The sequence below is a fragment of the Oculina patagonica genome, chromosome 11, assembly GCF_052425735.1.
Source record: "Oculina patagonica isolate OP01 chromosome 11, crgOcupat, whole genome shotgun sequence".
NCBI classification, from domain to species: Eukaryota; Metazoa; Cnidaria; class Anthozoa; order Scleractinia; family Oculinidae; genus Oculina; species Oculina patagonica.
In genome coordinates this window covers 6,256,585-6,282,840 of record NC_135768.1, presented here as the reverse complement: position 1 = coordinate 6,282,840, position 26,256 = coordinate 6,256,585, and the positions used below count along the sequence as shown (strand labels likewise).

General features: G+C 41.1%; 4 protein-coding genes across 4 annotated transcripts in view; 2 read left to right on the top strand and 2 right to left on the bottom strand.

Annotated features, from left to right (window-relative positions):
• The window catches only part of LOC144629971 (BTB/POZ domain-containing protein 7-like), a 70,775-nt gene extending 65,935 nt beyond the window's left edge, over positions 1-4,840 (bottom strand). Inside the window, exons 1-2 of the mRNA XM_078488228.1 lie at positions 3,757-4,840; positions 437-645 (exon numbers count right to left, since the gene is read on the bottom strand). Coding sequence (XP_078344354.1) covers positions 437-645; positions 3,757-4,828 — 1,281 coding nt within the window. The 5' untranslated portion in view covers positions 4,829-4,840. The remainder of the gene's footprint in view (positions 1-436; positions 646-3,756) is intronic.
• The window catches only part of LOC144629976 (uncharacterized protein RP689-like), a 137,665-nt gene that overhangs the window by 43,229 nt on the left and 68,180 nt on the right, over positions 1-26,256 (top strand). The window lies entirely within an intron of this gene.
• LOC144629973 (macrophage mannose receptor 1-like) lies at positions 545-25,929 on the top strand. Its single transcript, XM_078488233.1, has 9 exons — positions 545-671; positions 7,476-7,615; positions 10,345-10,620; positions 11,658-11,714; positions 12,660-12,804; positions 21,517-21,791; positions 22,885-23,082; positions 24,768-24,989; positions 25,665-25,929. Exons 2-9 carry the CDS (start codon positions 7,558-7,560, stop codon positions 25,838-25,840), a joined length of 1,407 nt encoding a protein of 468 aa, XP_078344359.1. The 5' UTR covers positions 545-671; positions 7,476-7,557; the 3' UTR covers positions 25,841-25,929.
• LOC144631244 (uncharacterized) lies at positions 17,382-20,567 on the bottom strand. The gene is made up of 3 exons (XM_078489654.1): positions 20,401-20,567; positions 18,214-18,304; positions 17,382-17,794 (listed from the first exon to the last, which is right to left on the bottom strand). Exons 1-3 carry the CDS (start codon positions 20,501-20,503, stop codon positions 17,497-17,499), a joined length of 492 nt encoding a protein of 163 aa, XP_078345780.1. The 5' UTR covers positions 20,504-20,567; the 3' UTR covers positions 17,382-17,496.

Sequence of the window (26,256 nt, the reverse complement as noted above, 5' to 3'; positions counted from 1 at the left end):
TGAGAGGGTGACATTAGTAAATATCAGTAAGATTCTTGTAATCTTAATATGACTTTGTAAATCTCACTGTGAGATCACCAAGATCTCACTCTTGTGACAATTTTACAGAATTTTATTGATACTAGCATACCTAATTAATTGAACCTTTCTTTGACTTTTTCACACAAAAAAGGTTCTCAAAGACTTCTAAACCATGAATTTTTTTTAATGATACAATTAATTATTAATTGCACCTCATGCCATATACAACTCAGAGAGTAATCATGCTTATACTGGTAATTTAAAATCGGCCTGGTGCTGCACGCTCAGCCCATTTTGAGATTACTCCCCTGATTACTCCCTGAATGGTACTCTACTCAGTCCAATTACTATAACTAATAATTACTAAGTTCTAATAATTGTTCATAGACACACAAGCTAATAGACAATCAAATACCTGCAGAAAATCAGACTTTAACGCCTCTGCCAAATACTTTTTAGGAATGAAGGAAAAAGCATCAGATTGAGCGATGTTGACAAACTCATCCTGTAGAAACTGCATGGCTTGTCTGTAGACCCAGTCTGATCCATGAGGCAGTGAACTCCATTCCAGAGTGGGAAGAAGAGTGGAGGGAGACAGCTCTTCTAGAATGATGTCCTCACAGCCTGGCAAGATAGATATTTGAATACAGGTACTTGTGTTATATACATACTAGTTATGCAACACTTTTGCATGGCATACTTAACAATTATTCCATGAGCGCGTGTTGGATATGAGATGGTAGATAGCTAATGAGGCGTGGTAGCACCGAATTGGCTATAATGATTCAACAAGCGCGAGTGGAATAATTGAAGACCAGGGGGAAAAAACGGCCCCTGTACTTTCTGGCTAAATCAAACATTAACAAAACAGCTCCAAATTGCGCATGCAGGTTTGTTTCGAGTGCTTAAAACTGTCCTGTCTTTCATTTCACTGGTCTTTGTTTCGTTTTTGAAAAATTACACATGCAAAAGGACAAGGTTTTTGCTGGCGCGGCGTCTTTTGACTTTTTTTTTTACAAACAATAAACAAAGGAAACCTTTTGTTTCTCAAAACGATAAAGTCAGCTAAATTTTTAGGGTTACAGTCCTAGCCCTAACGCAAAAGGTAACCCCAAGGCCTTAGGGTCAGGGTTAGAGTTTCAGATTAGGGTTACAGACTTAGCCCTAACGCAAAAGCCTAGCCCTAACGCAAAAAAAAAAAAAAAAAAAGCTTAACACTAACCCCAAGGGATTAGGGTTAAGCCGTTTCAAGTTAAGTTTAGGATCAGAGTCAGCCTCAACCTTTAGATCGCGCTTTTAATGCAGTAAGCTTTCACGCCAGTTTGCTTGCAGCTAGCTTTCACTGCAGTCTGCTTGCGGTTAGCTAATTTTTGTTGTTTCGGGCAAGACTATTTTAATCTGTTACCGTTAGCTGTAATTTGAGGTGAAAGTGAAATAAAGACTGATTGTTGATTGAATACGTTTGCTCGTGTTGTCACATTTTACTAGTTTTGCTTTCAGTTAAGTGCCGCCGGCTTGCTCTCACTTCTATCTCCACTCCTTACATCATCACACATCTACAAAATCCCGCGAAAACAAGATAAACGTCTAAGGTTTTCGTTTGCACGAATCGATTGATTGATTTATTGATTGATGAATATTTAATGAGGCACAGAAAAAAATTTTGCAAGGGAAGGCCCCCTGCCAAACGACTAAAGAATTTTTTAAAGTCTAAAACCAGTTCGCTTCTCGGCAACTTTGTCGCTGCAGCATCCAAGCGGACACTGCGAAACTCACGCTGACATAGTTCCCGACAAGAGATCTGTCTTTTTACTAGACTTTATTTACCACTTGGTTCCGCCAGCCTTTGTCGAACAACTTTTCTCTTGAGCGCTAAACAGCACTATTGTACAAAACAAAGGCCGAACATCTCTCATTTCTTCGAGAAATGCTGTGAGACTTACGGTTTTTCAGACTTAATGATGTCCTTCAACCGCCAAGTGGACGCACTTGCACTCAAACGAACCAGTAGTTTATTTTGTCAAGAAATGCGCCATTTTTGTTCTCTGTACTTGAATCCCTAACATGTGACTTAAGACGTCACAATAGAATAGCGAGTCCCAGTCCCTCGCTGCTACTGCCTGCGAGCAAATTTTTAAATAATGGCGGCCAGTCAGCAAAGTTGGCTTGTGAAACGCTGTTTTTACATCCCGGACGACGGTAATAAAGTTCCTCGAGGCAAGATTTGCACACGCGATGCGTGGAAAAATGTCTAGTGCTGGATTACTGTGGACAATGTAAGCTACAAAATCTTTTCTTTTTTGCATATTTATGTTATTTTTCGAAAACGAACGAAAGACAAGCGAAATGAAACAAAGGACAGTGTTAAGCACACGTAAACAAACCTCCATGCGCAATTTGGAGCTGTTTTGTTAATGTTCGATTTAGCCAGAAAGTCCAGAAGCTGTTCTTTCCCCCTGGTCTTCAATTGTTTTATTAAAAATGCCCAAAGAATTGCAATATTTGAGCTCCCCAGCTGTTTTCGTTGACGCGTATCAGCTACCATATGGGCTCAGAAACCATTGCCTGTTAACCAATTAAAAACGCAGTAATTGCAATATTCTATTGCTAGTTTTTAATAATATGGAATACCCCATGAGTCACTTGTATTTTCTTGGTATACACCCTCGCCTCGTGTGTATACCAAGAAAATGCAAGTGAGAAGTGGGATATTCCATAGTATACCACAAGAAAGCACACGATGGAAAGGTTTGGGTTGAATACCGTCGAATATACAACAGCTTTCTTGTTTTCTGATTGGCTGTATTTTCTATGGCATGGTATAAAAACTAGGCTGCAATGCAGGTGTATTTTGAGCAAGCGAGTGCTGCCATCAAGATTGGATTTAGAACTGTTCCAACCCTCTATGTTTTGACTCCAAGATGGCACACTGCAGATACGCAAATGGAATTATCCAGAGTTTGCCCACCAAAAACACCTGCAATGCTGCAGGCTGCTAACATACTGTGTAAAACAACCTCCACTTGGTACAATGATATGCATGTTATTGGACATTTGTCTAGGTATGGACATTGTTTATTATTTTGTTGTGTGAGGTGAACAGTTTCCTGAGAACAAATTGTGTTTATCCTTCAAATATTTTGTCACAAGGCCCACTCCAGTTGACAGAACTTGGCTTAGTTGTGAAACAACATAGTAAATCGTGCTACCATGACACCAAAGATGAAACCTTTACCAGGACTGCAGCTCTATGCTTCTGCATTCAGCATCAGCAAATAATAATTAATATTGATAGCTCACTGCGGACAAATTGTAATACATTAAAGACACAAATAGATAGGGGATGGGAAACAGTTGCTTCATTGCAGACCTTAGACACACACTTAAAGAAGCTATGTCACCAACAACGCATCATTCTTTAAAAAAAATAGCAACTTTTTTTAAGTTTGTCTTCATAATCCTTCTTAATCTTTGCCAGTTGAAACCATACTTGTTTATTATTTTCTACATTTTTTTACTCCTTTGTTGTTTTTCTACGTCAGAAAAATATTATTTTGAGGTTTCCTCAGTTCAATCTGAAAGTAATCAGAAAAAATTACCTAAAATATCACACCATTGCACCTTTAAATCTTTTATGGTTTAATATTTTTCAAGCCTCGTATTTATAGCCTGCATAAAATTATCTTAAGGTTTTTGTTCAAGCTACACTATACACTGTACTTGAGTATAACTTACCTTGAATTAGCACAGGCAAATCAATGAAGCTTGCTACTTCAAATACTTCCATTGCAATTTCAGCTGAGGTCAACAGTTTATGAGTTCCAGATGCATAATATCTCCTGTCCTCCGAACTCCATTTAACAACAGATGACAAATCCACAGAGTCTGTGTACATACACTGCAAAACTATGCGTGTATACTGCCTAGTCATCACTGATTCATCTAATACAAGTCTTCTTACAGTTGTACCTGCCCTCTCTTCAGGTGAATTCAAGTCATCCTTGAGAAACATAGATCTAAAATAGGGTGATCTAGCACAAAGAATAGCTTTGTGGCAAAAAATCTCATAAGTATGGTCAGAAATGGTACTCCCGTCAGCTGACGTGTATGCCTCTAGAGAGTCTTGTGCAGGAAAGACAAATGCAACATCTGCATATTCACCACTATTGAAAAGCAGTTTTAAGTCCTGCTCCAAAACATTTGGTGTGCCGAATTCCTCACCAAGATTGATCAAGACATCAATGTACTCTAAACCTGACTTTTTTGGTGTAAAGTCTCCTGTATACAAGTAACAAAGCAAAGCTGAAAAAATTTCTGTCGTCATTCCTTCGGTCTTGAACTCCATGTGAATGATGGCATTTGGTTCTGTGTGCTGTGAAAAAAGGTCCTTGAAATATGGGCATCTAGATGAAAGAATAGCCTTGTGTACGTGAAAGTGAGTATTCTCAAACACAAGTGTCGCATCAGCACAAATTCCCTCCTCAAACAGCCTTAAAAGGTCTTTCTTCAAACTTGGTGCAGATGGTCTAACAAGATTGGTCTGACTCTTCAACTCTTTCACATTCATCATTGCTTCATATTCTTCAACTAAAGCATTGATTTCTTGAGATGTCCATGTCTGTGTTAAATCTCGCAGCATTTTTCCATGATCATGACTCTTAAATCCACCCTTACTTCTTGAAAGTTTCTTCTTAAGTGTGTTGAATTTGGAAAGCTTTTTTCTCTTCTCCTCCAGGGTGTATCGAGGTACACGTACCAGGGTTGAATCGGGTGAATTTTGCTCCACAGAAGATGTATTAATCCCCATTTCAACCAAAAAATTGAGTGTTACTTCAACCTAGTTTTTGTCCATTAAATCAAGGGTAGTGTTATGGCTTCTTATTACGGCAATTCAAGTATAAATGCCAATTCTGCATGTCACAGAATTCAGATCACTTTCTGTTTCATTTATACACTTGGCTTGTGTTAGCAGATGTCACAAGGAAATGTCTGATTGCTCTAGTGACCCAATTTATACACAACATCTAAAAAATAAAAAATAAACATAGATTCAATGCCAGCGAAATTGGCCTAAGTATTAAGTATTTTAGATCTTTCAATCTCAAAGGACTTGAAATCAGGAGATTTCATCTTAAAAGGTCAAAAAAAAAAATGTGAAGATTTCAGTAAAAGCAGGAGATTGATCAACTGACGGATAAAAATACTAAAAACCCAGGTACTAATCAAGTGACTTGTGACTTTGTTTAATCTGAGATTTACGAGAAAACCGTAAGTCTCACGGCAAAATTGTGAAAATTGAGAGGTCTGGCATTTCATTTAAGGACCTGAGGCCAAATATCAGAGTTACATGTTCTCAAATCAACAATGAATAAAGCATACTCTGACAAAGAGTCCAAGCCAAATTATCCGAATTACAAGGTATATGCACCAGCGACAAGAACAAAGTTGTGAAATTTGAACCTAAGAAACATGATAGATAGGCAGATTGTAAAGAAAATAATTAAGCAGTTTTATACCTACCCTACTGAAAAAAAACACTCAGATTAACACCTATACAGTAATAATATTTTCTTTTTGCCGGAGACTGCCAGCTATAGAAATGATATTATAATAGCACACCGGAATTAAATGATGGCAATTTATGTTATTTGTGAGGCAATAGTACCTACATGTACTCAATATCAGTTTGGTATTGATTTATGAGATCCTTATTGAGTTGCTTCAAAAAACACAACACAAATTGATCTAAACTTATATCATTCCGATAACCTTTCGGTTTAGGAGTGAGGATATTATGTTCATCAATTCATTTAGCCCGATCTAATTCAGGAATTTCCATTAAGGTAATTGAAGTGATAAGGGAAAACTTCGATATGTACATTGTCATAAACCCAACCAGCTTTTATAGATTGAGACTTTTGACTTAATAGCTGAAACGTTCTCAAAACAGCAACAGAAACAAATAATCACAAACCAAACAGCAAAAAAATGAAAAAGGCTTCAGCGATCCTTCTGGAAAGCTGTAATATTTGCATACAACACAAGGAACTGAACGAGAAATCAAAATAGATTGTCGATTATTGATTCGAATGACCGCTTTATTTCATTTAGGACGAAAAATATGTCTTAAACGGAATACTTTATATATTTAACCTACCTTCGACGGTGCATCGACTGAATATCTTTTCTGTATTTCATAAAAACCCACACAAAGTCGAAGAATATTGTTGTTGAATTGAAACATCAAGCTGAAAACATTGTTCGGTATAGGCTTTGTAACCTCGCTTTTGTCTAACCCTCCCGTCGGCAAACTGTCGGCTAACTTCGTTATCTTCCGAGTAAGATTCCGGAAATGACAACAATCCCCAGATTGCCCGCGGATATAATGCAACCTTTCACGTTCTGATCACTCAGAACTTTGAACATGTTGAATTCGTATCGCGGTTTTTTTTTTCGCTTCACGTTCGACGGACTCGAGGAAGGGCTGTGTGCAGTGTGTCTTGCTATTTTTTTCTTCGTATAGCCTGTGTACAGCCGTCGGCTCCCTCCCCGATTTTTTTAGGGGAACGGGACGGCTGTACACAGGCTATTCTTCGTATAGACGGTAAAACTTATGTATAAATACATCTTTTTTGAAACTTTTGAATGCAGGAAACCACAAAACGCAGGGTAAAACCAAGTATTTCTTGTTGCCGGATCTCTTTTTGTAGAAAGCTCGTACCAGCCGTCACTGTAACGTGTAGGAAAACCAAAGGCTGGTTCTTTACGGCAAAGTCGGAAAGGGACACTTTTATTAATCAGTTTTAATAGGTCGATATTTCGACTAGCCTACTAGCATTGGCCCTGAAAAAAAAACTGAGTTGTTACTAGTCGAGATGTTGGCCTGCTAAAAGTAACCTTTGCCGTAGTATCAGCCTTGAAACTTTTTTGTTATTTGTTACGGACCAAAAAGTAATCTGTCGAAATCTGACAGTTCTGAGACAGGCAAAAACGTAGGAATTTCAAATATAAGATCCGATATGAAGTCTCCAAGCAAACTCACGTAAAAAAAATCACAGTTTTGACTGAAAAGAAATCAATTTGAATTTAATAACGAAGTGTTTGAAATGTGTTGCGTGTTGCTGTATGAATTACGTGCGTTGAAATGAACTCGTGACAAAGAACTGCCTTAAATAGTCCATTACTAATAAGTAATAAATTAAGTTATTAACTAAACAGAAGTTATTTAATAGTAACCACCGTGTAAACATTAACTCCGTTGTCTACCCATTGACGTAAGATAACGCAATTATCTCCGGCATTCTCGGGTTGCTAACACCAACATCTTGAAATTCTCTGGTGGATCGTGCCTTTATTATCGCGCGCTTAAGTCTTTTTGTTTTTTGGCGACAACATGAACACAAGCTAACACACAATCGTGCCAAACGATTTCTTAACTCTACTGTTATTGTTAGGGACTGGGAAAGTCGAGTTTTGGAGGCATTTTTCTCCTCGAAAATCAAGTCAATCGCAACCGAAGTTTCAAGAGCCAACAACATGGATTCGAAATACCTGTTTTTAGTCACGGCGATTCTAGCGGCATGGATCGTAGAAGGTAAGAGATGCATTTTGATTTAATTTTTGACGGATAATTTCTACTACTCTTGGAGAAACAAGAACGGATAAAAGTCAGTCAGATTTGATTAATTGAATTATGAATCACTTCTGATTTGGTCCCCAAAACTTATACTTGACCTCAATAATATTTGGCTAATTATTCCGAAGATTCGTGCGAATTCATTGCGTAGCCAAATGTTGAAGCTTTATATAGGCTGGTTCTCATATGATCGCCCCGATCGTCTCTGTCGCTTCAAAAAGTTTGCTTGCTCCAATCGCCTCAAACTTTGCAAACGACAGAAGCGACAGAGACGATCGGGGCGATCATGAGAACCAGCCTTATATTGTCATGGGAAACCCAAGCTATATACTAGGGATTAATATAAGAAAAGAGTTAGTATGGAATTTCAAGCTGAGATTTCTTAACCATAGAATTGATATACAATTGAAATCACGCAATGTTGTTACACATTGGGGACCGTTCATTTTTTATGGGGTAGGGGGGGGGGGGCTGGTGGGATTTGATAGATAGTCACTGTTATATATAATGACCCCCCCTTCTTCATCGAAAATTTTTACCTGGCCCCCCCTCGAAACCCAATTTTTTTTCTAATGACCCCCCCCCCCCCAAAAAAAAAGAAAAAAAAAACAATAATGAAGTGAAATTAAAATATATCGAGCCTTGTGACTAAAGAATGTATCAGTGTTCAAAAATCACATCCCCAAATAACTGGCATTGTCTCAACTGTTTATTGTGGATGCCGTCTGTTAGTATGGGTTCTCTGCATTTGTAACAAATAAGCTGTTGGGTTGAATTAATGGCGTTTGGTACATAACAAAGTAGGGGGGTCCGGGGGCATGCTCCCCCGGGAAAATTTGAATTTTCAGAATCTCAGGAATGTCATATTGGGCATTCTGGCAAGATTTTTTTTCTTACAGAAGCCTCTTTACAACACTTAAAAGTATAATTATTTTAAGTGACCCCCCCTTACAGACCATATTTTTTTTGGCTGGCCCCCCCCTTTGAAGCCAAATTTTTTGGGATGGCCCCCCCTCAAATCCCACCAGCCCCCCCCCCCTACCTCATAAAAATGAACTGTCCCTTGGGAAGTGGAAAATAAGTACTCAAACTGGCATGAGCGAAATTTAGGTCAGCCGTTCCTCGGCCGGGATTAAAAATCCGTCAGCCTAAACTTGCTCAATTTGCAGGAAAACACAGGACGAGGCTAAAAACAGCACCAGGAATTTTTTTGTCAATTTTGTGGAGGGTTTTCACCTAGTTTTTGTTAAGAACGCTCAGTTCGAAATTGCTTACAAATTCTTATCCATACTGGCTCGCGTTTCCTGTGATAATGATAGGATAATTTCGTGCCGGCAATATTTAAAGTCAGAAGCACGCCTGCACTCCAATCAGTCTGACAGGGTCTGTCTTGCTAGCTGACAAACACCTTCCTTCGATCGAACAAAAAAAAAAAAATCAATTTTCTCTGCATGGTAAAATTGTAAAACGGTTTACACTATTTTTTTTTTATAAGAATACAGTTTTTCCGACCCAGGCTGAATATTCTTATTTTTCTGCCGATTTTAGGCTGAAAATATTCTTATGAACATTCTTAGAAAATACCGTTTGACATTTCCGTTTTAGCAAGTATTGGGTAATCAATTACAAGTGTTTGGTGCCCAGATCTGTATCGTGTTACATTGTGCACATGTACCATTGCTTTTCGTCGGTTGCAGCCAGGCCGTTTTGGCTTAAAAAAAAAGCATTCCTCACAGAGATAAAGTGACTGAAATGAAAATACCTGATTTTCTTTCAACTAAAAACTATATTCTTTTCAAAATCTCAGCCTCGCCTGAAAAAGTATCCGGTTGTCTTGCGCCGGCCGAAAATTAAAGAACAGCTGCTTTCCAAGCTGCAATGGCTTGTTAGTACGCAGTGTCAAGAAACTAGTGATTTTATTCTGATGATATCTTAATGTTTTGTTGTCGTGGCAGATATATTGACTTTTGAAAATTAAGCCCGATTCCGATTCCTTTCTTTTTCCCCTGAGCCCAACACCCGAGCGATAGAGAATCCTCTCCAGTTGTGTGGGTCCTTAAAGAAGGGGGAGGGGGTCGGGACGGAGCCTGGAAGCCTTAAAATATTCGCCGTGGAGCCTGGAGCCCCACTGTTTTCGTACCTAAAGTCCTCGTATAATTTTGCCTCAGAGCGTGGAGCCCTGAAAACGTTAGCCTGTTCCAGGCTCTCGGTAGTTACGAGAGCCTGGAACAGGCTATGAAAACGTTTGCCATAGAGCCTCACCCTTGGAGCCTCCCCCCTTTGTTGCGAAGGGGGTGGAGAGTGAGGGGGTCCGGAGCCCAGGCGCTCGCCGTTTTTTGGCCGGTGGGAGGGTCCGGAGCACTGGAGCCCTGAAGTCCTTTGGGACCCTAAGTGGTATGGTTCAGACCGAATTCATAAAATCTAGTCCTTTCCTGATTATAAACCTTTAAATGGGGACAGGAGTCCTCCTAGCAGGCAGGGGAGCTTATGATCTTCCACCTCTAGCAGATTGTTTCATATCAGGAGATGATTAAATTCTGCTAAGCCAACCGATACATCATCGTGTCTGTAACACTTCTCTGAAAGAGTTCTCCTTGCGCAAATTTCACGCAACTCTCACAAACTTAACGCACGTTACACACAAGATAAACGCAACCCCCCTGATTTCCTTGTGCTTTTCTTCGCAGCTGAGAAAAGGATATCAATCATTAAAAACCTCATTGAGAAGAGGAGGGGAGAATGCGTTACTTTCCAAGCTGAACATTACTACAAACCCAACGGTACATTCGTCTGGAAAAAAAGAGAAACAACAACCATGGTCTCCAACGACCGCATCAAAATCTCAAATGATGGCAAAACGCTTGAAATAAGTCGCCTGGAGGCGAAAGATACGGCCATGTATTCGTCCATGATCCAGACCGTTGGGGGACTGGAAATTACTCGATACTGGTTGGTCGTTCGAGGTAAAGATGCAATAGGGACCCGAGTATGAGATAGAGTACGAGTACGACTTTCGAATTTCAATCCAGTTACGTTCCAAAGTCTCCCTCCTCCCTGTTGCTGACCAGTTGAAAAATAGACAATCGTTACGAGATTGGGGTGAAATGTACTAAGCGAAAGTATCAGCACTACTCGTACTCAATGTCGTACTTGAAGTTCGATCTGAAGGTCCCTATTATCGAACCCAGAACGACTCGATGCTTTTTTAACACGGTGCACTGATAGGTGGATTTAGCAAAGTCAGGAACAACGAAACTCGCCGGAGCAGCCCTGTCCCGATACGCTAACAAATAAAGCTATTTAACTACTAACCGATGTTCTAACCCTAACTATAAACCTGGTGGTCCAAGGTGTTTCGGTATTCCGACATGTTCCGTGTTCTTGGTTTTATGGCATACCGTGAATGGGAGCTCAAACCCTCTTATGAGCGTTCCGTGCTTTGTTGCTAACTCTCATACGTATGACAATAAATAAAACTTTAACTACACAGGACACAAACAATTTCCCTAGCCTTGCAGAAAATAACAGCTACATAAACTATTTTTATCAATTTTAAAAAGATCGATTCCAAGTCGTTTTGACAACACCCGTGCTCGTTAACCCTACTACCCTCGCGCGCGTCGCTCTTGAACGCATTCTAGAACACTTACTCAGAAAAACCTCCCGCTTTTCTCGTAAATCATCACGAAAAGCTCTTCGCTCTAAAAAATCAAAACGAATGATTCGGGGCCAGAAATATGCGGATACAGCGCCGTAAAATACAAGTATCTCCTCTTTTTTTCAGTTTGTCATCGAGTAGGCAAGGAAACGAGTGCGCGCAAAATTCACCTAGCCTGCCCTTCGCTCGTCGCGTCTCCTCGTGCGAGGCGTGCCCGCCTAGCCTACTCGACAAACTCTGATATAAAATTAGGGACTTCTAGTGGCCGAACAGCTCTGTTATGTTCAGCGCACGTTTGAATGTTTCCAACAGTTTTTATTGATTGCACTCTCCTTACTGCAGGTTGCGATGTTAATGAAAGAGAGATCGACTTCAAGGGCTGCCAGAAAGCATGTGAGGGTAAGTTAGAGTCAGCTCCTTGATGCATATCATAAGTCATGTCACAGAGCTCAGTTAATGGTTTGAATCTAAAGTAGCTAAACAATATTAAATGTGGTTGTCTAGGTGAAAAAAGGAGTTTGAAGCGTGCTTGTTGAGCATTCGTCAAAAGATAGTGATTAGGGAGCTCTACCACGATATACCTATTTTTTTCCACGTCGTGGCTTATTTTCGCTAATTTTTATACTTAATAATTACTTCAAATTTAAGGAATTCGCTATACTAAGGTAGAACCCACCCAGAGGTAATAACACTGAAAAGAAAACAAATAGAGAGCTCAGGGACAATTGAGATGGAGTGCGTACTTGGAAACTTTAGGCACAACTTTTCACGAGGCATCATCCGTAACGTCGCTTTTTAAGCGTCTTCCTTGCTACGAACGTTCTAGGATTGCCAGGAAAACAAGCAATACACCGCGGAGAGGAAAACCGAAGAAAGGCCACAAGTAATTGTTTGCCTTAGACTCCATAACCTGGAGAGGACCTAAGTAGAAAATGGTTGACCTTACTTTTCTCTCCTGGGAGATGTGGTCGCCTAATGGTTAGCTGGGGTCACTGCATTTTGTTCTTGGGCAAGACACTTTACTCCTATAGACAAGTGCCCTTCTCCACCCAGGTATATAAATGGATGGGTACCGACGAATTTTACGTTGTGGGGTAACCCTGAGATGGACTAGTATCCCATCCAGGGGGAGTAGAAATACTTCTAGTCGCTTTATGTTACAGAAACTGGGATAAGCTCCGGCGGTATGGTCAATTGGCTTGACACAGACTTTACCTCCTTTCTTCAATCCTTTCCCTCTTAATTCTTCTTTTTCGTTCCCTTGCCTTTCTACATCTGTCACCCATGCTTATTAACAACACATACAAGACAAATATTAAATTTGATTTTTTTTTTCTCCTTCAGCCATGTGTCTGGAAGGTTGGCATTATTTTAATGACAAGTGCTTCCGCTACTTTTCTCAACCAAAGACATGGCTGAACGCTTACTACTACTGCCAGGGACAATTTGGAGCCAAGCTTGCTACAATCGACAACAACGAGGAAAATAAGTAAGACAATAACTAGTCATTTAAATATTTAATTCTTTTATCATTAATGCCACGTTTATTTTGGGTAATATGAATTTCACCCTTTTCCTTTATTTGTCAGAACTTTGTATATGTACTGTTTTTCGCAGGTCGAATATATTAACCTTATAGAGCAGGAAAAAATACTGTAATTGAGCTTTTTTTTTTAGTTTTCCCGCTTCGTCGAGATTTCCCCCCCTCTGTCCCCCCTTCGTTAGATGCCATCGAGCCTTTGTGGCGTTCTGCGGAATCCCTCACACTTTGCCCTAACTTCCTATTTTTTTCTAATTCCTTTGCTTTCTTTGCCTTCCTCCACTAGCAGAATGATAACGACTCAGAACTGAGGGATAAACTCTCATTTTTATTACATCGAAAAAAAAGCATGCATTAGAAAAGAATTGTTTTCTGTTCCACCATTTCAGTGACTTTTCACTACACGTTTACTGACTCCCTCACTGCTCTCTACTATGTCTTCAGTGGTAGCATTCTAAAATGCTTCCACTGGGCTTTCCAGTGGAAGCATTTTAGAATGCTACCACTGAAGAAAGCGCCATAACTTGTTGCTCGCTGTCATCTGTTCCTCTGCTTCACGGGCTTATTCATTTTTAGATTCATTTACTTGTCTTCCTTAAGCCTTCAGTGGAAGCATAAATAGTTCCACTTGAAGCGCAAGCGCGTTAGTCTGTTCCTCGGAGTCGTTTTCCTAGGGCCGGGAAAAGTGGGGGGGGGAGTGAGTGACTTATTAATACTGCGAGAATTTCCGTGCTTCCACTGGCTGTTAAATGTAGTTTCACGAAGTCCTCGTTTCTTCCAAGGGAGTTAATGACCTTGTTCTTCTATCTTTTTTTGTTTTTGTTTTTTGTTTTTTTGAAAGTATGTTATACATGCGGAAATGAAAAAAAAATATGTACAATATATACAAAATGCATCCCTCAAAGCCGTTTCCAACTGTTCTTGCTTCCATTAGCTGCGCACATTATACTTTCACTGACTTATCAGTGGAAGCATTCTAGAGAGGTCTGAAGGGGTAAAATGGGAACAAGAATATGGGAAAATTATCACTGAGAAAATGGGATCTGGATTATCGGGACATAACACACACAAACATTGAAACTGGGATTGGAATTTGGGGAAAAAATTGGGAAAACAAGAAACTTGGAAATGGAATTTTGAATGAAATTTGTGCTGGGAAGTGGAATTCATAAAATCGAAACTAGGTTTTGGGAAAATTATTTCTGGAAAAATGGGATCTGGGTTATCGGGAAAATGGGTTTGGGAATCAAAAACAAACATGGGACCTGGCACTGGGATTTGGGAAAATATGGGAAAACAATAGGCTAGGAAATGGGATTTGGGAAAATTTGTGCTGGGAAATTGGATTCATATCCCCCTTCAGGACCTCATTCTAGAATGCCTCCACTGGAAGCGCAATCGCTTCCATTAGTTCATCCGCAGCTTCTATTGGCTGCTCAACGTCCTCCACTTCTTCCATCTCGTCCATTTCGGGCTCAACTATTGCAAGTTGCTCCTCAAACTCTTCCACTTGTTCAGCTTGCAAGGGGTATTCTTGTACCGGGTTAACATGATGTCGAAACAGGAAGGCAAAACAGGCACACAGTCCTCTCGGCTGTGCTTCCTCGTCCATCCCACCATCCTCTCCTTGTGGTATCATGGGCACACCAACAAGTGCGGGAGCCTCCTCAAGACCAAGAGGTGTTCTTTCCTCTCTAGGCGCCCCTGGGACGTACATCGGGACTTCGTGATGATTCCTTGTTAATTTTCTCTTGACGTATCTAGCTGCAGCTTTTAATTTGCTAAGCGGCCCTGTGGCGGGGGCCTGCTGTTGAGGTTGGTTGCCCTGTTGTGGATGTTGCCCCTGTTGAGGATTGTTTCCCTCTTGTTGTTGGTTGACCTGTTGAGGAGCGTCCTCCTGTTGAGGTTGGTTCTCTTGTTGAGGAATTTGCCCTTGCTGTGGAACTGCCGGCTGTGCCAGGGCGAGAGCTTCGTCATGGTCTCCACCATTTACGTCCATCTCATTTTCCGCCCCACCATTCTCATTCACTGCAGGTAGTAGATCCTGTGCATGCTGAATTGGCAAATGGTGAGGATTACCTCCCACGGGAGCTTCCTCCAGCGGACCTTGATTCGGCTGCTGGCCCTGCGGGTTGGCTGGGCCATTCAGCAAGGCCTGTGCCTGCAGGAGGTTATCATCAAACCAGGGAGGTATTAAAGCATAATTCTGAATATGCGGCAGTTGTTGGGCTCCCTCTCCCACAGGAGCTTCGTCCTGTAGCTCGGGATTCGGTTGGTAAGCCTGTGGAACAGGTGCGACATTTGGCACTACATGCATCATGTGTGCAACAGGGGCCTCGTCCTGTAACCCTGGTGGGTGGCCCTGTGGGTTTACTGGATGGTTTTCAGCTTCATGCTCGTGCACTTGCTGGACATTGCCTGGTACAACTCGAGGATTCTCATTGTTAGCAATTGGGAGATTATGTTGCTCATCTTGTTGCACTAGTTCAACCAGATTGTCGCCTTCCTCACCCTGGTTCATGTCTGTTTCACTTTCGTACATGGAATCGTTTTCTGAATCGCTACCGTACATCCAATCGTAATTAGATTCGTTGTCGCCTATTGAATCTCTCCTCGATTTACTGCCACACATCAAAGCGTCATCTTCGTTTTCATTCTCCGTGTCAGAGACGATGTAATAATCCACTTCACCATTCAGGTCACAATTCTCGTCGCCATTCGCATGACACTGCATTTCACCATTTGCACAGTCACTCGCGTTTCCCTTGACATTTTCTGGTTCACTTTCCATTGTTTGGTCCATTTTCTTGCTTCTTCTCTGTGTTTACCCGCAGCCTCGCATGCTCCCTTGGGTACCACCGTCGAAACCTGGTAGGATTTTGCATACAGTGAGACACTGTTTAGCATTGATCCCTTCTATTTCATCATGGTTGCCAACCAGGCTATTTTTATGGTCACTCTCGCGCATCAAATCGTTTTCTGTTTTACTGCCAGACATCCCGGCGTTATCTTCACTTTCATCCCCCAAGTCAAAAACGATGTTTCCGTCGGCAAGATCATCCACATGATCATTCAGGCCATAATTCTTCCGTCGTCACTCACACCATCCTTCATTTGACCATCTGTAAATAAGTCACCCTGGACATTGGCTTGGCTACTTTCTGTTGGCTGGCATTTTCCTTGCTTGTTCTTTATGTCTACCCGCTCGCTGTCTGTCAAACCACTCACTAGAGCAGCACCTTCGAAGCCTGGCTGAACTTTGCATACAGCCGGACACCGTTGAGTGACGGCTTCTTCTATTCCATCATGGTCGCCCATCAGGCTATTTTCATCGTCACTATCGTACATTAAATCGTGTTCCAACTCACTGCCGTAAATCCAAGCGTAATCTTCGTTTTCATCCTCCGAGTCAGACACGAAGTAACCATCGGCAAGCTCATTTGCATTACCATTTAAGTCATCATTCTCGCGACCATTCACAAAGCCACTCGTGTTCCCCTGTACATTGCCTATTCCATTGTCCATTGACTGGCCATTTTCATTCCTGTTGTCTATGTTTGCCCCCTCGTTCTCTCTCAAACCAGTTACCAGGGCAGCACTTTTGAAGCCTGGACAATGTTGAAGCACCTTTGAAGCCTGGCCAGTCGGACCAAGATGAGTGTTGATTCCTTCCATCCCATCATGGTTGTCCACCAAGCTATTTTCATTGTCACTCTCGTTCATGGAGTCATTTTCTGAGTCACTGCTATACATCCAGGCGTAATCTTCGTTTTCATCCTCTGAGTCAGACACGATATAGCCATCAGCAAAGTCGTGCACATGACTATTCAGGTCACAATTCTTCTCGTCATTCACGTGACCCTTCATTTGACCATTTGCACAACCACTTGTGTTTTCCTGGAACTTGCATTGTCCTCCTTCTGTTCCTTCCAATCCACCACTGTTTCCTACCAGGCTATCTGTGAACGGTGGTGTCTCTTGCAAGTTCTCCTCATTTCGCTCTCCTTGTGCTCCGTTCAGCTTGTTTTTATCATTTTTCCCACCACTAATATCATGGGCATTTATGGGGCCTTTGTCTATCAAGGCTATCGTGCTGTCAGAGGTCTTTGTGTCAAGATCTCTCTGGCAGTGCGTCTGTGGCTCATTGCTATTCAACACGATACTGCTTTTTGAAGATAAGCTCACGAAATGGCGAATGGCACAATTCCCTGAAGACACTCCAAGAATGTCTTGGCCAAGCATGGCGCTGCCTTTCTGGCTGTGTAGGAGAGCTGGCCTCCCCCCCCCCCTCCCCCCTCCCCCACCCCCTTCACAAACTCTCGAAACATGGCGTGAGGACCAAAGATATAAAATCTTCGATTGAATGAGACTGAACACTGGTCTTGTCCAGGCAAGGCGCAACTTTCCGGGCTATGTTGAAGAGCGGGCACTGTCGAGGCTCTGTCCGCAATTTCTTGGAGATTGCCGAGTAGACCAGTAATTGCGTTATTGACACTTCGATTACTTATGTCTGAAGATATGTCACGTCCAGGAATAGTCAGACTTTTTTCATTGTGTAGGAGAGTGGGCGCTCTCGCAGCTCTCTTTATAATCACTTGGAGAATAATGAGAAGATCGAAGATATCCCCTCTCTGATTACAATCAAGCCTGGTGACTTGAGCAATAAGGTCCTCCTCTCCACAATCTGCGCCCTGGTAGATTACATAATACATTTAAAGTTCCTTGAAACAAGGATACTCCCATCACGCATTGAGAATTACGTGCTATGTTTAGAAAATACCACTGTCGTGTCTGTCTGTTGCTTTGGTTACCGCCAGTATTGGCTAGACCTCTTGCTGTCACGAGCCACCTTAAAGTTGGCGTGCTTGTACTGATGACAGAAGTAGTTGGCAGGAAAAGTCTAAGGCCCTGTATAGTTGTTTGGACCGCGGTTATGGAGCTGCAGGAAAGACAATACTGTACGTTATTATAATTATCCTTACCCTAGGTCGATCAATTTGTTCTACAAAGTTTGGGATTGTGGATGAACTCTCATGTGGTACGGTTTGTCATACTGAATAAGGCGGTTCTAAATTAAGATTTAAAGTCTGTGGATGAAACCCTAGCACATGACCATTCAGATGAAAGCTTTTGAAAAAAAAGGATTATTAAAAAGTGGATAAACCCCAGTGTGTGACATGAAAGCAGTACTTTTGGTGAATCAGTTTATTTTCACTTTTTTTAGAAATGATATTTAAAGTCCTTTTTTCATAATCCTCCTACTGTAATGCAAAGTTGTAGTTACAAAGTATAACTTTGTAACATGGTTAAAATGGTTTAGCCGCTAGCCTTAGTGTAGAAATAGTCTTGACTACTAACCTGTGGTTTTTCCTACGACGAATGGAAAAAATCTTCACTACTGCAACTAAGGCGGTGAAAAAGGACAATGTGATTATCATCCAGTAGAGAGCTGCGAAAAGAAGGGTATCAAGGAATACAGTCAGTAAACAAATATTGATGCCATTTTTATTACAAATTTACATGGAAGGCACAATTTAGCTAATTTACGATAGGACTTCGTTGTAATTCATGAAGATGACGACTTAAGATGAAGGTTGCTTTTTCTCCCGCGGTGAAAAATTGACAAATCCGCATGATAACACACCGTCTTGTCGTAAATTTTACGTTCCCTGTAAATTTGTACAACATTTGCAACTACAGTCGGCACAATTTGTTTCTTGAATCGGTTCAACTCGTTATAGTGTTCGAACTTCGAAGCGCGCGCAATGGTACATAAACTCATGCGCAACAAATTTAAAAAAAAATAGCCAACGGAAATTCGCGCGCTATTGAGTGTTCTTTGGGCAAGTAGTCAACATGAACGAGAGTATTAGATTTCTTTACTGCCGCAACAAAATGATATTTTATTAAATTCTTAACATTAATGAAAATGCCATTTTCCCATTTAGCTCTAGTTTTCTTCGCGACGATAGTAAACGAGGGACTAAATTTCCAAGTCCTTACTCCAGAAAATAATCTGTTCGCTATTCACAGCCCCCTGTTTCCTCGTGTTTTTTTGTTTCGTGTGATCGTTGAACGCGGATTCCAAGACAATTGCGAGAGAATGGACGCCAGTACAAAACAAGAGGCTTGAAGTTATACCGATCACCATGTCAACAAAAGGAAGTGTGCGCGCAATCTATTGGTCAACTTGAGTGATTGACAGCATTAGTAACAGTCGATCATCATTGGTGACTTTTGTTGGCGTGTCTTCAGTAACATTTTGGCGCGCTGAAAACGAAACAAATGTTCGTTTCGGAGCCTTTTTGACTCGCAGTTCGCGCTTGTATTTTAATTAGGCTCGCGTATATCGTTGCGCTTTGTCCGAGTAAAATAAATGCCAACGGTCCAGCGCTTTTTCATAGAGAATCGAAGCGATCCACATGGAGCGAGTCTTCGGTAATTTGTGCTCTTTTGATAAGAAAAAAAATTCTATGCTCTCCTCTCTTTGGAATAAAGTCAATAACACTTTAATCTTTGTGCATGCGCATACGCTTCTCAGTGCTTGCGCTTGAGTTTGCTTCGCTAGGTGTTTGAATCATCAATTTGAGCTTCTATCGGTGCGCGAATTGGCGCGCTTGCAATTAAAAACTTTATAACTGTTAAGTAGTTAAGTTAATTTGACGTCAAATGCGTTCAGGTACTCCACTATCCTAATTAATAACATGCACGTCACCAAATTATAAATAATTATTGCGTCACAAGACAGAACTAACTAACAATCAAACCAAGATCATTTTTTTATCGCAAACTTTAGAAAAACGTTTGTTAGATGATTGTTTTTAGCATCGCAATCTTTGCTAATGGGAGCCACCCTCGGAATGCTATCCCTTTGACGCACTTCTGCTACGTGTCGGCCGCCCGTAATAACAATAGCGCGAGAAAGATCTCAATCTTAACCTCAAGGCTAAAAAAAATCAAAAGCAATTTTAGTCCAATTTTGTAATAACTTTTTCTTTAAAGTTGGCAATCGGTATTTTCTTTGAAAATGTATTCTTAACCGGGTGCTTCTGCTGGCTCTGCTATGGAATGTTTTTAATGTGCGGAAGTAGAAAAAAAAGAATATTGAAAATGGTTCACCGGTTCTCGCGCATTCGAAGGCTTTGTTGATTTTTCGAATATTCTCGAGAATTTGATTTAATTGTAAAGAATATTTTTAGCTAAACGCGGAAAGATCCAAAGAATAAAAAGATTCTTCAAAGGAAAGCAGATCGTTGAGATTAAAGACCACTAAAGCGGATTATCCCCTGGCGCGAGAATTGAATTTAGATTACGTTTTGCGCAAACCACGTTACTTATAATCGTCTTTCATTGTTTTTTTAAATATTAGTTTGCAGTTTATTTCTTATCTTATGGAGCCGAAGTTTTATTTTGGCAAAAGAAAAACTTTTTTCTTCTGATATCCAAACCTCTTTGTCTTACGAGCCAACCGTAACTTGCGTGAGTCGGACCCGAAAAATTCTAAATTTTACTTAAATCAAAGAGAAAAAGCAATTTTTCACTTACCCCAAAAGCGTTCTCCGCAGATAAATATATTTTCCTGTTTCTGGTAAAACATTACGGCTAGCATTATGCTGCAAATATGGAGCATGATTCGATACGCATCCATTGCGGCGCACGGATTAACAGTTTAATTATGCAACGTCAAAAATCGCTAATATATTAACTTGCATAATTAATAAAAGCAACGTGATCAAAATTTTCATTATAAAATTCCACGTCATTAAACAAGCGCAGAAGATACGGCCGTTACTAATCAATGGATTAAAGACTTGCACGTTGATTTTTGGGTTAGAAATGCATGCAGCACTATCGAATCTTTCTGCTTTTTATATTTTGGCAAATGAAAAATTTTTTTAAAAAATTTAATTTTTTTTTATTTATTATGTAAAATCTCTTAGAAGTTTTTAATTTTAATCTAATTCAAAACCAAGTTCTCCCTACAGGTCTCCATACATTTCTTATGGTAGCGTTTGGGAGAATTCTATTGGACATGTGAACACGTCCTTTTGGTGAATTAATTGATCGACGCTCCTGTTTATGTCTGTTTTTTGAATTTGTCATGAATTTTGAGATGCGTCGTTCCGAAGCTGAGCGCGCTGTACTCTGGATCGAGCGGTCCGGGCGCGATTGCTGACCGTAGTCATTACCAATGGTAATCGCCTCAAAGTCATACAAAGTTTGAGGCAGCGTAAATCTTAAGTGGCGTTGGATTTTCGCGTTTGAACGCTATGAATTCAGGAGGGGAAAGGGAGGGGGGAGGGAGAAACCTGTGATGGACTAACATCCCATCCAGGGGATTGGCAATACTCCTAGTCGATTACATGCCGCTACAGAAACCGGGATAAGCTTCGGCATTGTGGACCAGTTTAGCCCTAGCCCAGAACTCACCTGAACCAATGAGAATGAGCAATATGCCGACCGGTTTTTTTATGCGATGCTTTTTTCACTCCTAGTCGCTACATGCTACGGAAACCGGGATAGGCTCCAGCAGTGTGGGCAAGTTTAGCCCAAATACAACCTTTTCCTACCAAAACCAATCAGAATGAACAACATCCCGACCGGTTTTTGTCGTTTTTCTATGTGATAGTTTTAAACCAAAGTTCTCCCATTTATTTTCAGCTTTGTTGGTCACTTGGTTACCACAGGAAATGGCGCATGGATTGGACTAAACGACAGAAGCAAGGAATCGAAATTCCTCTGGAACTACAACAAGTTCGATCAACCGACATTTTTCGCGTGGGACGAAGGCGATGGGGAAAATCCCGAACCAAATAATTTTAACGGGCAATGCAATGTCGAAAACTGCGTGGAGATGAACGCACAGAACAAAAAGTGGAACGATGTGGTTTGTAAAGCGCATAGGAGCTACTTGTGCGAGAGAAGGTCTGATACAGGTGAGAGGTGGAGTTTATTTCTTTTCCCCATCTTCTATTTTTTCTTCTTTTTTTGTTACGCGAACAGGAAATTTCCTTCAACGGAAGTTATGTTGCGCGCGTGCAGACTGATTGACATAGCCTGCGAGCAGGCTCTTTATTCGGGGACAACTCTTCGAGCGCCGAAGGCGCGATCTCGCGAGTGCCGAAGGAGCGAGTCGGCGAGCGTCGCAGGCTATGATTGACATATATACAGCAATAGTTTCAAATAAAAGTCCCCGGATTTAGGGAAGGAAGCTTACAAAAATATTGTGTGGTTGTTATGTCAAAGTTTTTTTTTGGAACTTTTGTCAATTGGACTTGGACGTTCTCAGACTTTCAAACGGGAATATTTAGAGACCTAAGGACAATCAACGGTTTCCTAATGGTTAGTGAGGTGTGTTCTTGAGCAAGACACTTGGATCTCACAATGCTTCTTTTCTCCCAGAAGTATAAATGAGTAGGAAACCTGCCAAAATGTTGGGGGGATTTACGATGGATTAGTTTTTTAAAACTAGTCTTTAAAAAGACTTGCCAAAATACAGGAGAACTTTAAAAAAAAAGGACAGCAGTACTACACAGTAACGTATAACTGTTGTAGGTTGTATTCGTTTCAAGTTAAATCTGTTTCAACCTGAAGATAATATTATTACGATCATGATCACTAAAAGCAATTCGAATGAATGCATGAAGAATGAAGAACGAACGAACGAGCGAGCGAGCGAGCGAGCGAACGAACAATCGAACGAACGAACGAGCGAGCGAGCGAGCGAACAAACAATCGAACGAACGAAAGAACTGACAGACGGACGAACGAACAAGCAAACGAACGAACGAACGAACAATTTAAAAAAATTAAAGATAATTTGTTGGATTCAAATTGTTTCATGTCATTGTAAGAGTGTCATCTTCAGGTAGAGGTAGATTAACCTACACTGGAAACAAATTTAACCTGAAAATCAATTTGACCTGCAACATATTAGAAAAGGCTGCCTTCAAAGGGGGGAGAGGTTAAATGCCTTTATCATCTACAACGTTTTTGCAAACGAATGATCTTTCTCTCTCCCTTTCGCAGACCTCCCTGGCTGGAGATGTCTGGCCGGGAATTGCTATCTGTATGTACGCGAAGCTGTGACGTGGGACTGGGCACGAAAAACCTGTATAGAGAAGAACGGCACTCTGGTGACAATATCTAGTGCAACAAAAAACAAGTTGGTCGGGGGTTTGATTAAAACTAACATATGGATTGGACTCAACGACAAAGTGGAGGCTGGTACGTTTTCTACAGTAAAACACTGATATAGTCGAACGTCTTCGGGTATCTCCCATGGTGAGAGACGGTGGGGGAGGTGGGGGTGGGGTGCTAGGTATGTAATCTATAGTAAAACATTGACAGAGTGGAACGTATTCGGACATCTCCCATTGCAGGCAACGGAGGGGGCGGCGGGGGAGGTGGTCGGCTAAGGGGGGGGGCAGTGGTGATTTACTAAGCAGACATATAAAATCACTATATTTTAATCAATCTAAGTGGGCAACTATCTTAAACAGACACTTAGTCATGGTTCCAGCTAGCAGATCATAATGGGTTCCTGTCACAGTCCGGCACAAAAACCTTATTTAAGTGTGGACTCCTCTCCTTAGCATACACTCGATCTGTCGATCTGAAGTCCCGGCCAAATAGACACACACCATTTTTATCCTTTCGTAAGTAGACCCCTTTCGTAAATGGAAACTCAGTTGTGATCCTAGTCACACGCAAAAGCAACATTTTTAACCTCCAATAAGTGGACTCCTTTTCTACGAATACTCTTTGTCATGGTGACAGCCATACATTTTTATTAAGTGGACATCTATCCTATGTGGATAGGCCTTTCCAGATTGTGCTCGGCACTTTTTTAGCGCAATTTGGCTTTGGGAGCACTATTTTGATCAGAGAGCACTTTTTTGGCCAAAGAGCATCTTCTGACAACTTTTTTGGTAAACAAGCCAATTTCTAGCTTATTTGAAGCAAATTACTGGATTTTTTGTTTTATATAGCAGTTTCAAGGTGATTTCGACATTTGATTAGGTATCCATTCCTGCGGGCTGTGGTACGTCGGTAACTACAAATATTGGGTAGCCTGTGGGCTGTGGAACTAGTTAATAACGTTTAAGGCATCTATACGTTTTACAATAATTTAGTCAACAAGTGGGACGTACCTACGTCATCAACCCCTCATAATTTATGCAAACTCATTAAAAATGCAGAAAAATCACGTGACAGCCTCGATTTCATGTTTTTATTTATTTATTTATTCTATTTTATTCGTTATTTGTGCAATTATTGACTTGTATTCAATGGAAACTTGCCTTTTAGTTGCAAATCTAAATTGGAAAGCATCTTTTCTTTCAAATAATTAAAAATATTCGGTAGCACTTTTTTAATTTTTGGAGCAACTTTTGAGCACTATTTTGGTTTTGGAGCACTTTTTAAGCATCTTTTGGGCATTTTTGGGAGCACTTTTTTAGCTTTTTGGGAGCACAATCTGGAAAGGCCTATATGCGGACCTCAGTTCTCGTCCAAGACACAAAGAAACCCTCATCTTTTGTTGATTTGCTTGTCTGCTTTTAACGCATCTTACAGGCTAGCCCCACACTGCCTGCCATTTTAGGTGTCCAGGAAGTGGCGGGGAGGGGAGGGGGAGGAGAGAGGGAAGTCTGACCCCCCCTCCCCATCCCGTTCCCTTTTCCTCCCGCTTCCGGCCCCTTTCTGTAGTGGTTCCCTTCTTCTCTTTGATCCATTTCTATTGCAAAATATTACGAAATGTTCCTAAAATTTTACTTATTTTTTCCCCGTTCCCCATACCTTGGGAAACCCGCTTTCCGCACTTTTTCTCCCTGGTTCCCCCCCTTTCCCAGAAGGGAATTATTTTAAAATACGACCTCGTTAACTAAGAAAGGATATATTTAATTGCACAGGTAAATACGTGTGGAATGATGTCGGTCAGGGACAATTTGACAACACGCCTTCATACCTTAACTGGGACAGAGAAGAGCCGAATGACAAGCATTATGACCGAATGACACCTCAGAGATGCGATGGTGAGGACTGTGTGCAAATCAATCTTTGGAAAGGTGTCGTGAGCTGGTTTGACTTGAACTGCAACATTGCGTTACCATTCATTTGTGAAAAGAGCCGAGGTAAGGGCTTTTTTTTTCTTTATAAAGTAGTTATCAGTTGTAAGGGATGGAGGGGACTTGTATTTTAGGTTCAAATGAGTTTGAGTGCGGTAAGCAATGCCGTTATGGGGAACAACTCTTTCCAGCCGTCACGTTAGAAGCGTTGTGTGACTGCCCGACTTGAAATCTCGGAGGAGACTAAGTAAAGGGCAAGCACTCAAAACAGTCAACTTTTCAAATTTGCCAAGGTGCTTTTATTTTACCCTATAAGTTTCAGATTTACATTACAGAGATAAGTGTTTTTCCTGCCACACCATCGCAGCACAACCTTTTCTTAAGAAATAAATTGTCTTGTGTTATCACTTGTTCTGGCATATAGCCCAGTGACCGACTATTAGGCAAACTTGCAATCTGATTGGCTACGCAAGCGCGGTCTTATTTTCGATTGACTGCCATGGGAGCGCGCGCAACTAAGTAAAATTGCCGAAATTACGAACCAAGACTATAAATAAACCACGTTCACTGTACTTTTTGTTGAATAGATCGGTCTTTGAGTTATGTTAAAACAATAAGACGGCTCGCTTTCGATAGTTAGCTCAAACAGGCAGCCGAAAGTAACCTCGAGCTTGCTGTCTAATTAACCAATTATACCACAAGTGTTGATTTTGATTTGCGCTTTTCTTTCTTTGTTTCCAGACCCCTATCTAAGTTTCGCGGCGTGGATAGCCATTTCTATGGGCGCTGGACTCATACTGAGCATATTCGGAGGCCGGGCTTACATGGAATACAAAACGCGGAGAGGGCGAAAGGAAGTGAAGCAGATGATAGTGGAATCTGCAGACGAGGAGAGAAAAGAATTAGTAGGACAATAAAACCCAAACGCAGCAAGAAACTTAGTATTTTTCCACAGAAGATAGCTCTGTTACTTCGGTTTTGCGTGACAATATGGAGAGGAAGATGATTTTAAAAATTGCGCCAAGAAAATCCCTTACCCACGCTTCTCGTCAGGAGGGAAGCCTTAACTCTGAGAAATAATCGACGTCATTGAAGGCAATGTAAGAGCTGGGGCTGCGTGATTGTCGCATGACCATACTTGGTCGTTGTGTGACTTTCAGTAACGGACGCAGGATGACTGTAAATCCGCGCCTTAATGCTCGTGACACGCACTGGACGTTCTAGAACGCACGCCGCGCAACCCGCGCTCCAGAGAGATTCCTGTCCTTAACTTAACCAATACTAAAATTTCCGTAAAACGGGCCGTTCTGAACAGTTTTTGTCTGGTTACCTT

Excerpts from the sequence above, each read along its gene's own strand:
- LOC144629973 (XM_078488233.1), top strand. The coding sequence starts at position 7,558 with ATGGATTCGAAATACCTGTTTTTAGTCACGGCGATTCTAGCGGCATGG. Across the intron at positions 11,715-12,659 it reads CTGCCAGAAAGCATGTGAGG|CCATGTGTCTGGAAGGTTGG; the intron begins GTAAGTTAGAGT and ends TTTCTCCTTCAG. Across the intron at positions 23,083-24,767 it reads CAACGACAAAGTGGAGGCTG|GTAAATACGTGTGGAATGAT; the intron begins GTACGTTTTCTA and ends TTAATTGCACAG.
- LOC144631244 (XM_078489654.1), bottom strand. The coding sequence starts at position 20,503 with ATGGATGCGTATCGAATCATGCTCCATATTTGCAGCATAATGCTAGCC. Across the intron at positions 18,305-20,400 it reads CTGCGGAGAACGCTTTTGGG|CTCTCTACTGGATGATAATC; the intron begins GTAAGTGAAAAA and ends TTCTTTTCGCAG. Across the intron at positions 17,795-18,213 it reads CGTCGTAGGAAAAACCACAG|CTCCATAACCGCGGTCCAAA; the intron begins GTTAGTAGTCAA and ends TCTTTCCTGCAG.